Consider the following 14,744-nt stretch of genomic DNA (forward strand, 5'->3'; position numbering starts at 1 on the left):
AATATTAACTGTATAATCAATATATAATTTAAAATGACGGAGGCATTAAATTACTTTTGATTTGTTATTTACTTTTTATTTCGGATCGATGGTTACATTTTCGCTGAAACCGGATTAGGTACACGCTAAAATATAATAACATATATTACACGTTGTTTTAATATGGCCAATTATATTTAAGCAGATTTTCTGAAGTAGTAAGAATATAATATAATAGGGATATATTTATTTTAGAAATTAATAAGTTATAAAACGCGTATAGATGCCTTTGTCTAAAGGCCACGCAAACGAGCCGCGTCATGGCGGCGCGTCGGCGTTGGGTAGGGAGGATATTGACTTGCGGCGCCGTCACTGCGCATGTACTACACCATGTGTTTCTGTTTTTAAGCCGCTCATACTGCTAAGAAAATTATGACTATTTCTTTGTTTATACTGCGATCATGTGCAATTACTGTGCCGCAATCCGGATTAATGATATTTGTCGAAATATAGCCGCAATGCCGTAGTGGCTATGCGATCGCGATGACCCGAATGGCCTTGACCCTAAGCAAAAATTAACTCGACGTGCTTACGTTGGCAGCGATTAATGCGACTATAAATAAGTTACCCTGGCCTTTACACATACCGCTATGTGTGTCTATGGCTTGTTTAGTTATGTCTATAATAAATGTAGGTACATACTAGTTAGAAAATACAACCCGTTTGACATTTTTGATCATCGAAATGAAATATCTTCTTAATTATACATACATACTACAGATGTGCATGTATTTTCGGATTTATGTCATTATTTTCTTTTTATTGTACAAGTTCATATTATAATCGTCTGTTTGTCTAATCTGACATCAATGAGTTAATTGAGTAACATACCTTGAAATAAGACACTTTAATACATTTTTACGTCTTTGCAAGTTTATCTTAGTATGATATTGGTATACAATTCTATTAAAACCGCAGTTGTGCTATACTTAGTACATTATATGCGCAACATTAGGTGGATACCAGAAACGAGTGAGAAGGCCCCACTTAATCCAACAAAACGCGCCCAAAAAACGGGTGTCAAGTCTTGTTGGTCTAGGACTGTTGGACGACGTTGGTGCGTTGTCAGTATCTTCTTATTTATTTGTCCTTAAGGAAAAATGATTCCTTTATCGGCTCGATTAGATTTTGCTACGAAGACATAAGGTGCACTGGGCACGGTGCGTCCATTTAAAACGAAAATTCCGAAAAGCCTTTCAAATTGCACCTGTCCAATAGGAAATGAAACTGCCTCCTTAGTTTCAAGTTTAAAATTATAGTTTAAGCTGTGCTTTAAAGGATAGTCCTTCTGGAAATTGGCGTTTTATATTTTATAGATTAATAAATGTCTGTGGTTAAAGTAGATTTATCATAAAAGGCATAGTGTGAAATAGTGGGGAGCTTCCCTTCGATAGCAAATTAGTGGGGCGTCAATTCCATACCTTCAGAGGGATGAAGTGTAAAAGAGAGATTGATCTTAAGATCAACTTTGCTTGTTTTCCGAGACAGCCAAAACAACGCCAACTGCGGGCCACTTCTGAGAATTAAAGGACATAAATTCCATTTGTTTTTTGTTAGCTGGACCTAGTGTACGCAATATTTGTAACGTCATAAGCTAACCAATAAGGAAGTTATATATAGCTAATATGAGTAAGAAGTGGATAAAATGTAATACATTTTCTTGACCTAAATCGAGATTTCGAGTATGGTCACTAATTTATTTCTAACAAGTTTGTTTCCATGTTAGTATAATATGACTGCAGCTGAGCGTCTCAAGTGTTGGCCTTAAGCCAATGAAGAAAGATTTCTTAGATGTCACTTTTTCTTGGTTTTCTTCACGAAAGGCAAAAAGGAGCGGAAACCATTACATTGATTTATGAAACAAGAGGCGAAGCCTTCGAAACTTCTACACTGAAATATTAAGGTACACAAAAAATGTACAACGTACCTACCAATATGGATACGTCTATATTTACTCTGTATATTGAAGACTAGCTCCTGCCCCGGCTTTACACGGGTACAATATACAATTTTATGACTAAAGAATAATAAAAAGAAGATTTTGTCGGCTTGGAATTTTGAAGTTCTCAGCTTTTCTCTATCGTAATATACATAGGTATGTAGTCCACTTCATCGGATAATTTTGAATCCGTCTGTTTATTGATGAAATTATTATTTATTTAGATATAATACCTACCTACTGTGTAGATAACAAGAAATTTTAGTAGTTTGTCTTTAACTCTTGAATTTTTAATTCTATAACATAAACGAGTTATTTATAAGCCACAGTAAGTAATTTGAAGGTAACGGGGTTGCTACACTTTCTCTGAATGTTTTTAATTACATGTAATATGGCACAGATATCGATCATTGAAGCAAATAATTATAAAGATTCGTTCATTTAATATCTAAGTCACAGTGAAAGTAACTAAGAGGAACAACAATAGTTTCATTCTTCTATTGTTAATCTTCTTGAATACTTCTATCAGTATAACGATCTTTTAATGATCATAAATATTCAACTTGCTAAAAGAATTTAATTAGAATAAATAGAAATCTGTAGTAGAAGTCTTCCGGTTAAGTTTGCTATTTATTTGCTATATGATTTTAGTTGCATATAAAATAAATTATGTCGTTAGTATATATTTATTTTATATTTTTATAGACAATAAAATTGACTATAGATAGTCGCTTTAACTTATATTAGAATTGAGGGTATTACTTAGCAATTTAAAATGTATTTCTCTCTCTCTTACTGACAATATTTATGTATTATGTTTTATAAAATCGCAATAGAATCATTTAATAATCCAGGAATATAAAGAAAGCTCTTTGATGGGAACGTAATTAGTCGATAGTGTAATTGCTTAGAGGTAACTTCGATCAGTAGTATTGTTAATTGAAGAAGAAAGACAAACATTTTGTATGAGTCTTTCCCAGTAGATGTAAAGCTCAGTCCATTTGCTAAGTTGCTCCGGTTTAAAGCGAGTGAGCCAGAGTTAATGACGACCACAGACAGGGTATGTTAGATGAACTTATAGTTGGTATTGTGTTGAAGGCGTTATTTGTTAATCATGATAAATATTGCATTAGCTAGTCTTTCGTTATAAATTAATAAATGAAAAAAAGTTAGTCACAAAAATAAAGTCGATTTTTTATAAGTATACATTTGAACGCGAAATTTTATTCTTGTGCTTAAAGAACATCATTTAAAAGTGGCAGCACCAAGTTACGGTTTAAAATGGAAACTTCTTGTTTGTTTACAGCAGAATTTAAGTTAAAAGTACATAAAGCAACCGCAAGAGGGCTAACACCTCTTACTTAGCTTACACTTTGAAGTTCAGAACTTAATTCATGCGACTTAACATAGATGGCGCTTTAAACTGATATTTGAATGTCGTAATTCATCGTATTTTGTATTTTGAGTAAATAGCTTATATAATGTAATCATCAATGAGATTTTATATCGAAATATTTTTATTTGAATGATTTTATTCTTGAATTGGAAAAAGTAAGGCACATTTTTATATAAAACCAGCAATTCTTTTCTAATTCCTAGATTTTAACACGCTATCCTGCAAGATACTTAGGTTCTCCACAGGCCCAGCTCTCTTAATTGTATGTCACTCGAAATTATAGCATAATAGAGAATCTATATAAAGCATTATTTTATATGACAGTATGACTTAAATCATGTAAATACTCTTGAAAGATGATAAAAAAATATTAATGGAATACGGATAATAACTATCGAAAATTGTTGTTTTGAACGACGACGAAACTTTTATCGGATTTTCGGAAGTAAAGTTAAAGTAAATAAAGATATGTTAATAATAAATTCTTAATAGTGCGCAATAGTTCAGTTACCGAATCGCATGGAATACGTCAATCTAAGATTTGTTTATCTTTTTTCATATTTCTATTAGATTAAAGCAATCCGTAGTCAGTGATTCGGTCTGACCTGTTGTGTCAGCCAAAAATAATTAGCAAGCAATATAAATAATCTTAAAATAACGAAATTTTGGTTTTATGTAAAACAAGCCAAAACTAAAATGTAATTATGAAAACAAGAAATAGTGGTCCGGGAGGTAGCGTTGCAAATGCAAAAGTCATAGTAAGCCGGCTGATATTAACTTCGATAGTTGATCTTATAAGTATGACTAATAACGGAACTGACCGTCAGCTGCTCAAGTAGCGGTGGGTGTGGTGGTAGCGAAAGAGGTAAAAAAAATAAAAAATTAAGTACAAGTATAGTACGCTGGCTGAAACTTTTTCCATAAATAGTTGACGTTATACTGAGCAAAAAAAATGCAGCTGCATCGTGGAAGGATTAAACGTTAGCTGGCTGCATCAATTTGTAAAAACAAACGTAAAATAAAAAATAATTTAAGTACACGGTTCATCTTCAAAAAATTTAGAGTATGAAAACAACAATCAGCTGATTGTATAGCGGTGGAAAGACCGTCAGCTGACCCACACAGCTGATTGTTATTTTCGTACTTTTAATTATTTAAACAATCACGTAGTTCAATTTCATCTGGCGTACTATCTGACGACTTTTTTTCAGCTCAGTATAATGTCGACTATTCATGGAAAAAGTTTGATAGACACATAATGAGACAAATAAAAAAGAAGGCAAACAGTCGGCGTAAAATCCCTCATGAAAATGTAACGCTACCTCCCGGACCATAAACAAATGAATAATATTGAGATATAGATATAGTAAAATTTTATATCTGACATGCAAAATGTTATGTGACCTATTTCGTGATATGAATGTATATTACAGCATTTAAAACAACGTTCGTATTTCAATAACAAGTGATTTTTTTAATTCTCCTCGTGTATCGTTATTGCGTCAAGTCAAGCGCAATTTTTCTGCTTCACGGACAAATCTTCCAAACGCCTGTGTTGCAATTAATGGGACCTACAGGGCTATTCTGGCATCATCATCACTAATAATAGTACAAAACAAAGTCGCTTTCCCTATGTCCCTATGTATGCTTAAATCTTTAAAACTACGCAATGGATTTTGGTGCGGTTTTTTTGAATAGATTGAAGATTTTGAATAGAAGAGAAGTGATTCGAGAAAAAGGTTGTTATATATAATACATGGACAATTTAAGAAAGTAACACTGATAATTTTAGAAGTTTCTACTTTGATGTCATATACTTGTGAAAAAATTAAATAAAATTAAGGCAAGATTATTAGTATCTACGTATTGTATAAATGTTATATTATATATTACATACATATATGTAATTGTATTTTACTAACATGACTGTATTTTTTAGTGTCGATAAACTACTGACTCACTACTGAGGTTTTTGCCGGGTCTTCCTAGTGCTTATAAAACCTACTTGGATAAAGTGTATTTTGATATTGATTTTGTTGTAATTAAAATAGTTAACTATGACCATGTATCTCATCGCAGAATAGTTCTGCCTTTATTATTCGTATAGTCCGGATTTAAATTGATATAAAATATAAAATTGTAATTTTATTTTACAAGTGGTATTTTCATTTAAGTGATACAATAAACTGGCATTATACCAAATGATATAAGTACAATATTATTTTAACAGAAAATTATTTTTTTTGGGTTTTCATTCATTTATGTATCTAAAATGAAATAGTATTTATTATCACCGCTTCATTTAAACTAATCGTAATGTCATAACTAAACAATATTAAAAAGAGGACCATAATTACTGCGGTGATTTCTAATTGTAGCCTGACGGGCGTTTTGACACACATTTTGTAGTAGCTCACTCGTGAATTATTGAAAACTGACTATGAAACAGTGATTGTATTATAGTCAGATGTCACATCGCTTTCTGACAAGCCACGTTCGTATTTAGCGGTAAGTTTTAAGAATGTTCTAATACGAGTAGCTCTACTGTTATCTATATCTATACATATAACATAATTGGAGTGTCTCTTTATAATCTTAAAAAAGACGCTATTCACTAAATGTGTATACACCATTTTTTAATGTCTGTCCGTCTTTGATAACAATAATTTTTGTTAAATTCACACGCAAACAAATTCGCGGGCATAGCGGTCAAACATAAGAACGACTTTAGGTACGAGCACCCTCAGATTAATAGTAGATCAAAATTTAGATGTTCGATTTATACCACACAAACTAATTAGTGACATCAAAATAACATCAGCTTATGTGAAATCAACTTAATTTCCATAAAAATACTTGATTTGACCATCCATTTCTACATTTGTATTCATCAGGCATTCTACTGCAAAACAGCAATAGGTAGTTCCGGTTAATCAGGGTTTGATTAACCGGAACACAACACAAAATGAGTGAACCAGGGACGATAACTTTGTGGCGCATTGGTATTGTTGGTCTGTGAAGTGGTGACCGCTTTCCCATACGCCTGCCTACTTATTTTGAATAAAAGAAACACAACATTCGACTACAATGTAAAAAAAATATTACGTAGATAAATTTTCAAACATCATCTGTACCTTTGTCTATGCCTACCCATTATTACCTAACGAACCATATGACAGCTGAACTAAACAACTGGCTGCCATAAATCAGAGAATAATGGAGTGTAGTATTATGTTAACACAACTTGGACCTTTTCAAATATTTCCTATAAATAAACAAACCTTATGGTCATTGGAATAAAGGTCTTTTTAACGGTGTCGATATTTGTGTGAATTTATGGATCCTTTAGAATTATTTGCGGTATATGTAACACCTTACTGAATATTAATCAAAGGCATCCAAAATAGTGGCAAAATAGCAAAAACAATATTTTTTTCTTGTACCTTTTACTCGTATTTAGATTTCTTTGTTGATATATGAATTATGAAGTTAAGTAAAAAAGGAAGAGTAACGTGTAGAAAAATGAACAGTATTATACTCACTTAAAAGTGGCTTAGTGACGACACTCCGACGTTTCTCTCTTAACTTGTTCTTAAGTATTCTTCTCTTTAAGCGGTTAAGTATCACGTCAGCTTCGTCAACACTCTCGGACGAAGAAGTGCGAGTAATCCGCCAGGCACCACTCACAGAGTGTCGCCTTTTTCTTGTAAACAATCTTGTACTTGCGTTCCAATGTTCGACATCAGACATACCTCGCCTATACATTTTTAAACGCTTTTTCATTTCATAATCAGCTGCAACATCAGTTGGAATATTCATAAAATCACTGTCGGTATTATCGTATATTTTACAAGGTTGCCACGTATTTTCGGATAGAAGTGTGGGAGAATCTTTTCGATTCGTTTCTTCGTTTGAATTCTTTGCCACTGTGGATGTTTGGCGTAGGTGTAAAGTAAACCAATCAGGATTAGAGCTCGTCCGGGCAGGTAAGCTTTTTAAGTATGTGTTAAGAAAAGATACTTTATTTTGGGGATGCTTGTAAATGGCGTTAGATTTTGAACGCTGTACTGTATGACACCCTTTAACACGATCTGACAACGTAGCATTTGTGAGTGACTGTGATGTTTGAAGTCCTAAACACACATTCTCCGTTTTGTCAAATGTTTCTTTGTTAGTATCCTCATGTAGATTTATAGTTACAGTAGACGGGTGTTTTGATAACGTGACCGGATCAATACCGTTTTCAGATGTCTCGACCTTATTCTGGAACAATTTATCATCAGAAGCGAAATCATCACAAGTTTCATTGTCGGAACTTTTATAGCTGCTCACTTCACTCGGTCCTTCTGAATGGAAAGGCGTGGTGTCGAGGCTATTTATTTGCAAATTGTGGAAGTTGTTGTTTATTGTCAGTTTACTTGGAATGTTTGCTACACTGCTACCGTCTTTTATTATATAAGAGTTGTTATTTTTTTCGCTATTATCACTTATTTCAACAGGATTTCGATATACGCGCGTATAAACTTTATCACCAGATATCGAGTTATATTTTCGTACAATTTTTTGTCTAATTATATGTTTATAATCCTTTTCCCGTAATGATTGACTGGTTTTTAAAGTTGTATCACTATAATCAGAACTTTTGATTGATACGTTTTCGTCGTTTGTTTCAACCAATAGATTGCCTTCGGAATCAAAAAGCTGTATGATTGGGAATTTGATACCAGGGGAAAGATTTCTTGTACGCAGTTCCCATTTTTTGTGATTAGACTTCTTGAGTTGGATACGTATCACGTTGTCGTCTATTATTGGACTATCACTGTCACTCGAGTCCGTTTTTTCCGCCATTTTGCAAATTTTTCTCGGTTATTTGCGCCAGACATTTGTATTTACGATTGCGAAATAGTTTTACAAATATGAATATGTTATTACTTAATATTAATTTGTTTGTTTACAGTCAGCTGTATTCAATTTGGCATATTTCCAACGATTCTTTGGCATTCAATTTAAAATAGCACCAATGTCAATTTTGTTTTTCAACATTCACGTTCACACATCCCTGATGTTATATTTATGATTTATATCATAACTAATACCTGCCACTGGGCAGACGGACGGGCACACACTGTAATGTTAACTGAACACACTGTAGCGTACAACGCCGTGTTGAAACGGTTGCATCAGTTGCATGTCCAAAGACGCTCCATGCACCGTCTAATAAATTTATGTTGGTGATGTTAATCTGCGTACAATTTATTTCGATAGATTAAAACGAATATTATTTATAATTGAATACGACTCTTATACACGTCACCGATAGTTTCCGACACACACTTTACATGAGCGTGGGTATAGCTCGTTCGCGACTCCGGACATTTCTGCACTGAGAGCAAACTGCTAAATAGACTCGAGACACTATAAATAGTGAAACGCGTCGGCAATCTGGCTGGCTCCCCTTGAACCTAGAATACGTAACAAACATAATATGCGTCCACGCAACTGTTTACACTGACACAGTTTTTCACTTGACCACGAGGCTTAGCCATATGTGCACGTGACTGATGAACAGCTGTCTAACCAAATAACGATTTTCCTTTTAAAATCAAAAATAATTGTAGGCAGGCATGTACAAGTGATAGAAGACAGTACCGTTTCAACACTCACACACAACAGAAACTGTTGGAGTCGTCACGTGTCGTAATTATTTTTCTTATTTCTCAATATGTTACGTCTACGATTTCAAATACGTTTATGAACACTAAGGTCATTTGCAATATTAAAGTATTTATTTGTCGAATGAATCATGTGTTTTTTTCCTGCCGTATTGTGTTTTTATTTACGGTTTTGTGAGAATAATAGAAAAATTTAAAAAAAATATAATATCTCAATAGTATAGTTAGACCTGTTTCTTGAGTTGTGCAACATTAGATTTTAGGTGGGAGTGGGTATTTGGACTAGATAATAAACAAAGATTTATGTTCAACGACAAAGTTGGATAAATCTGTGTTTATCCTTTTAGAAATAACTATGTAAAATGAATATATTCTTTCTTCAAGTAGACTCATAAAAGCACTTTGGAATCGTGATGTAAATTTCGAAAAATAAATTCTATCAAAAAGAACCGGCAAAAAACGCATTTACTCTTTTCCATTTTAATTATAGACCTAGAAGCTAATATATGTATCTTCCGAGAGTTCAGTCCAAGGGTTTTTTTATTTTGAATATAATCTTGTATTAGGAATTTTTCAATTAAATATATTAAATAATTTGTTTTTTTGTGTTTTTTATGATGACCTTAAAATTTTTAATAGGCCAAGTTAGAAATAGCTGTGGAATCTTATTATAATAACGAATACCGTGCCCTGGTAAGGGTGTATTTATAGAACTTTAAGATTTTCGATTACTTACAAACGTATATGTAGCTGAATAGACGCTTAAATACCGATTTTCATATTTCACAGATTAAACAAAAGATAACTTCTATAACAACTTTGATCCCACATTTCAGCAAAGAGCGATGAATTTCAAAAATATCCAAAAATATCATGACAACATTATTTGGTGGTCTAGTGTTTGGAACATGTCACCTCGTTTGTAATATTAGATGAGTGGGTAGTACTATCCAGCGGCACAATCTCCCGCCGAACCGAGATATTCAGTATTGTTGCATTCTGGTTTGAATAGTGAGTGAACCAGTGTAACTATGGCCATACATGACATGTTAGTTCTCAAGGCTAATTGGTTTGTGAGGAATGATTAACATTTCTTATGGTATAGTATCAGTAATAACGATTTATCATTAAAATTGCCAGTTTACCAATGTATACAAAAATAAAGAAAACTTCAATCCAACTTACATGGGCGGGCTTGCACAAAGCTCTACCGCCAAGTATAAGTAACGCTTCTGAAAATTTGAAAACCCTAGACCAATTGGTTTAGACTGGGCATTGTATGCCAGTCACTCATTTTAAAATCTTATTACCTATTAAATGATCAAAAATATTAGCACAAATTATGTAAGACACTTATAGAGTCTGTCTCTCGTTAGTCTGATACTTTTTGGAGAGTCGTGAACTAATGATTGTATTTCCTTATACATGATTAATATAAATAACATAGATGATCTCGTAGATATCGCTGGTATTTCCTGAAAGCAAAATTACAAAATAATACCCTGTTACAAAATTGTTTATTAAAATAACCTAAATCTTTATTTTGTTTTGTTATACTGTACGAAAACATCCAGTCTTCAAGCTTTGATCACTCTGCTGTTATTTGTTTTGTACAAGTGCCTGACGCGGCTGAAATGTAAATATTTCTTAACTCGAAGTCCGTGATTGTAGTTTTGCTTATTGCATCGCTACAGGCGTTTCGTGATAAAGTGTCTGCTTTATTGAATATTGATTCACGAATGTTGGTTTTTATTAATTAAGCTGGAGCGGGTAGCTGTCTACTAACAATAAGTCTAGTTTATATATCTTTAATCAATTAAAATCTTATAGTATTTTTTTACTTCTTCGAGTATAAACATGTTTTTTATATTAACTAATATTATAAATGTGAAAGTAACTTTGTCTGTCTGTCTGTCGCTCTTTTACTACAAAAACAATGAACCGAACTTAATGAAATTTGTTATGACGCAAACTTTAACTCCAAGGAATAGGCGACCAACACCCTAAAACGCGAGAGGCGACTTTGTACTAGTTTACCAAAACGTAAAATCGTTACTGAACTTTTCATAACAGCAGGTTGTTAGTCGTGGCGATATTTTAAAGATAGATACATAAAAAACTATTGATGCACTCAATTACAAAAATAAAAAGTTAACTGAAACCGGTTTCAACAACCCCAGCGTCAGCACGTGACAGTCGTTAAAAAAACACAACTTTTCATAAATTTTCAATTTATCTCTTTCAAAGTATTTAACGTTCTCGATGTTTTGCATATAAAGTGGGTTATAATGATGTTTTTTTTACATATTTACGTCCTTTGTTACAAAAATGAGGATGAGAACAAAACTGTAACATGTCTGCTTAACATTAAACAAGCACCCATAATGTAATATTACATAATGGATGTTATTGCTTATTTTTCATAAATGAATCTCGATCATATTTAAGAATGCAAACTTAATCGAGTAATACTTAATTTTAGGCTTATATGCAAAGCCCCGGTTGTTGAAGCAGTCAATGGGTGATGCTCTTTCCATCAGGCGACTCATCTGCTCGTTTGCTAGCAAAATTTATTAAGGGAGGAGAGATCGTTTGAGAGGGATATTCATGGGTTGTTGCCTATCACACTATCTACTCAATTCTTTATAAAATTGAAGAGGCTAGCAGTTTAATGCTAGAGGAAATAGTGTCTAAGTTAAGTTAGTGATTCGAGATGGCCCAGTGGTTAAAACGCGAGCATCTTAACCGATGATAGCGGGTTTAAACCCAGGTAAGCACCGCTGATTCATGTGCTTAATTTGTCTTTATAATTCATCTCGTGCTCAGCGGTGAAGGAAAATATCGTGAGGAAACCTGCATATGATAAATTTAATAGAAATTCTGCCACAAGTGTATTCCACCAACCCAATGCGGGTTGGTGGAATACACTTGTGGTGGAGCGTGGTGGAATATCTTCCAAACCTTCTCCTCAAAAGGAGAGGAGGCCTTTAGCCCAGCAGTGGGAATTTACAGGCTGTTGTTGTTGTTGTTCTCTAAGTTAAGTGTCTTGGATTGATAATACACAGACCTAGAGAAAATTTTACTGTATTCGTGTATTTTTTGATTTTGTTTAATTAGTAAATCTTTGTAATTTACAAATTAATAACAGTAGACTCTTTGACTTTATATGAATTTTGAGTTAATTTAGATTTAGATTTTTGAATAAAAGTTTCATATTTCGAAAGTTCACATTAAATTAGCCCTTAATTGTAGGAGACGGATACGAAAGCGGTAAAGAATGATGAAATTATAGCGGGCTGATCTCGAAGGAATACCGAGGAACCGTAAAAATTAGATAAAATCGTAAATTACACAGCGAACGTCTTTTATTTCAGTATACCCCTGATGTGTATGCAATAATAAGATTTTATTATTTTTTATCCTCGATAACCCTTCAGATAATATGTTGAAATAATTGAATGTTTTCAATAATAAATTGAATTTACAGAACCTTATAAAATGTATTTTGAAAAACAATAAAGCCGTTATAGAGAAAATATTGTTAATCTGCAATATACCGTACTCACATAGGTGTGAAGGATATACTTACATCCTTGATTAATGTGAACGGAAGTATGTATTATCTTGTTTTGAGCTTCTCATTGTAATTAAAGAAATAATGAAAACTCAGAAAAAACGTATACAAGTATAAATTTAATTTTAAAAGAAAGATAACGAAATTTTGCTCATCATTCAGTCTAGAATAAATCTACTGACAATATAATGTAAAGCGAATTAGTAAGGGTTGCGGAACAAAACGTATGTGAAGACATAACCAGTAGAAAGTTATGTAAAATTTCTTAATACACCTGTTCGAAGCGTGAACCGTAACGCGTATTAACAAATAGCATAAAAACGTAACGTATTTTGTACATTTAGATAACTAAGAATAGGGCCTCTTCGCTTCGATTATCAGAGAAGTAGTGGGAGTAACTTTAATAGCACCATCCTTATGTCCGACGTTCGCCTTCTTCGGTTAGCGCCCTGGAGACTATCTCTCGGACTCGAATGTGCATATGCCTTCATTTGCGGGATCAAGTCCAGGCAACTACAGAATTTTTATGTGCTTAATATGTGTTTATAATACATCTGAATTTTTATGTGCTTGACGGTGAAGGAAATCATCTTGATGAAACCTGCATGTGACTAATTGCGATGAAATTGTGCCACATGGGAATCCACCAACCAGCATTATAACAGCGTGGTGTAATATGCTCCGAAACTTTTCCTTAAAGGGAGAGGAGGTCAGCCCAGCAGTGGGAAATTTATAGGCTGTTTCTGTAATATAATGTACTACTGTTGACCACTTGGTTAACAGCTGCTTGGTGTTAGACTATAGGAAAGCCTAACCATGAAATAAATTTATCATTTTAACTTGACATTTGCATTGAAGTGCTTCAGGTAATTAAAAAATGTTATATGTAGTGTAATCTTTTTTGAAAAAGTTAATTAAGTACAGGAATAAACATTATCAACCATATACATATTAGTTAAGACACAAGACATACTGGTACTTAGCACAATCATGAGTCAATGCCGAAATTCTGCCACATGGGAATCCAACCCGCATTGGAACAGCGTGGTGGAATATGCTCCGAACCTTTTCCACAAAAGGAGACCAAGAATTAGTCAGGCAGTGAGAAATTAACAGGCTCTTGTATTTTGCTTCGACCTCAAATGGGTAAGTAGGTGTGCAGAAAAATTGTACTAAAATGTACTAGTTGCGTTTCCTAAAATATAAATATTATATCTCACTAGCCTAGTAGTCCTGTATTTTGTTATTATGGTTAAAAAATTGCCTAAAATTATTTTGCACCATTTAGGCTATACAATAATTCAATTTCATGAGAATATTAAATAACCATTATATAAACTTGGAAAACTAATTTCGCTCGGCCAGAATTCTCCTTTTAAAATTACTTCTAAATCATTCATTTTTGTGTTGAAATTACTGGCTACTTAACATAAAATTGAAACAATAAGATTTTAAATGTTACATTAAAAATTGTTTCTATTAATATAAACAAAGAAGTTATTTGACAGTTTTTATAGATGTGTGAATAAATTAATAATATTTGTTCTTACTTGAAGTGCTACGAAGGCGATTCGAAGATGTGTTACAAATGTCACTAGTTTTTGTAACATTTATTTGAAGTGTTGTGTTGTATATTTTTTTATAAAGTAGATCTTAAGCCTTTGTTACCAGAGGTTGTTTTTAGGTTACCAGAGATTACAAATTTATGCTACCTTTTTGTGCCTTGTAGGCAGATCTTGAGTTCCTGGGTTCAAGCCATAGGAAAATACACTAACATCCAGGCGTTTGAAAGTCGGGAGTGAACTCTCTTGCCACGGAAATCATGCGAAGGTATTGATCCTTGCCCAACCTCTTTCGGTCGTGGAAGATTATTGAGCCATCGGGTTTTGGAAATGGGGGATTAGAGAGTGCACGTTGTGCACTATACCATGTCTATATGTATGGTATAGGTATGTGTTTGTATGTATGGTAAGTTTCTCTTGAGACTGACAGACGTGCCTATTATCGTCATAATCATCCAACATTCTCTTGAACATTATCTTTTATGCATAGACATTATCATATATTATAAATGTTATATATTATAACGTACTTAGCTATACTACAATTTATTTAAATTAATCT

General features: G+C 33.2%; 1 protein-coding gene across 2 annotated transcripts in view; it reads right to left on the bottom strand.

Annotated features, from left to right (window-relative positions):
- LOC124531624 overlaps positions 1-8,807 on the bottom strand; it is a 107,608-nt gene extending 98,801 nt beyond the window's left edge. The window contains exon 1 of one of the 2 annotated variants that reach the window (XM_047106082.1): positions 6,917-8,807. In XM_047106082.1, the coding sequence (XP_046962038.1) occupies positions 6,917-8,222 (1,306 nt within the window). In that variant the 5' untranslated portion in view covers positions 8,223-8,807. The remainder of the gene's footprint in view (positions 1-6,916) is intronic. The other variant, XM_047106081.1, reaches the window with a different exon arrangement.
- Between the last annotated feature and the right edge of the window lie 5,937 nt (positions 8,808-14,744).

This window comes from Vanessa cardui, chromosome 8 (genome assembly GCF_905220365.1).
Source record: "Vanessa cardui chromosome 8, ilVanCard2.1, whole genome shotgun sequence".
NCBI classification, from domain to species: Eukaryota; Metazoa; Arthropoda; class Insecta; order Lepidoptera; family Nymphalidae; genus Vanessa; species Vanessa cardui.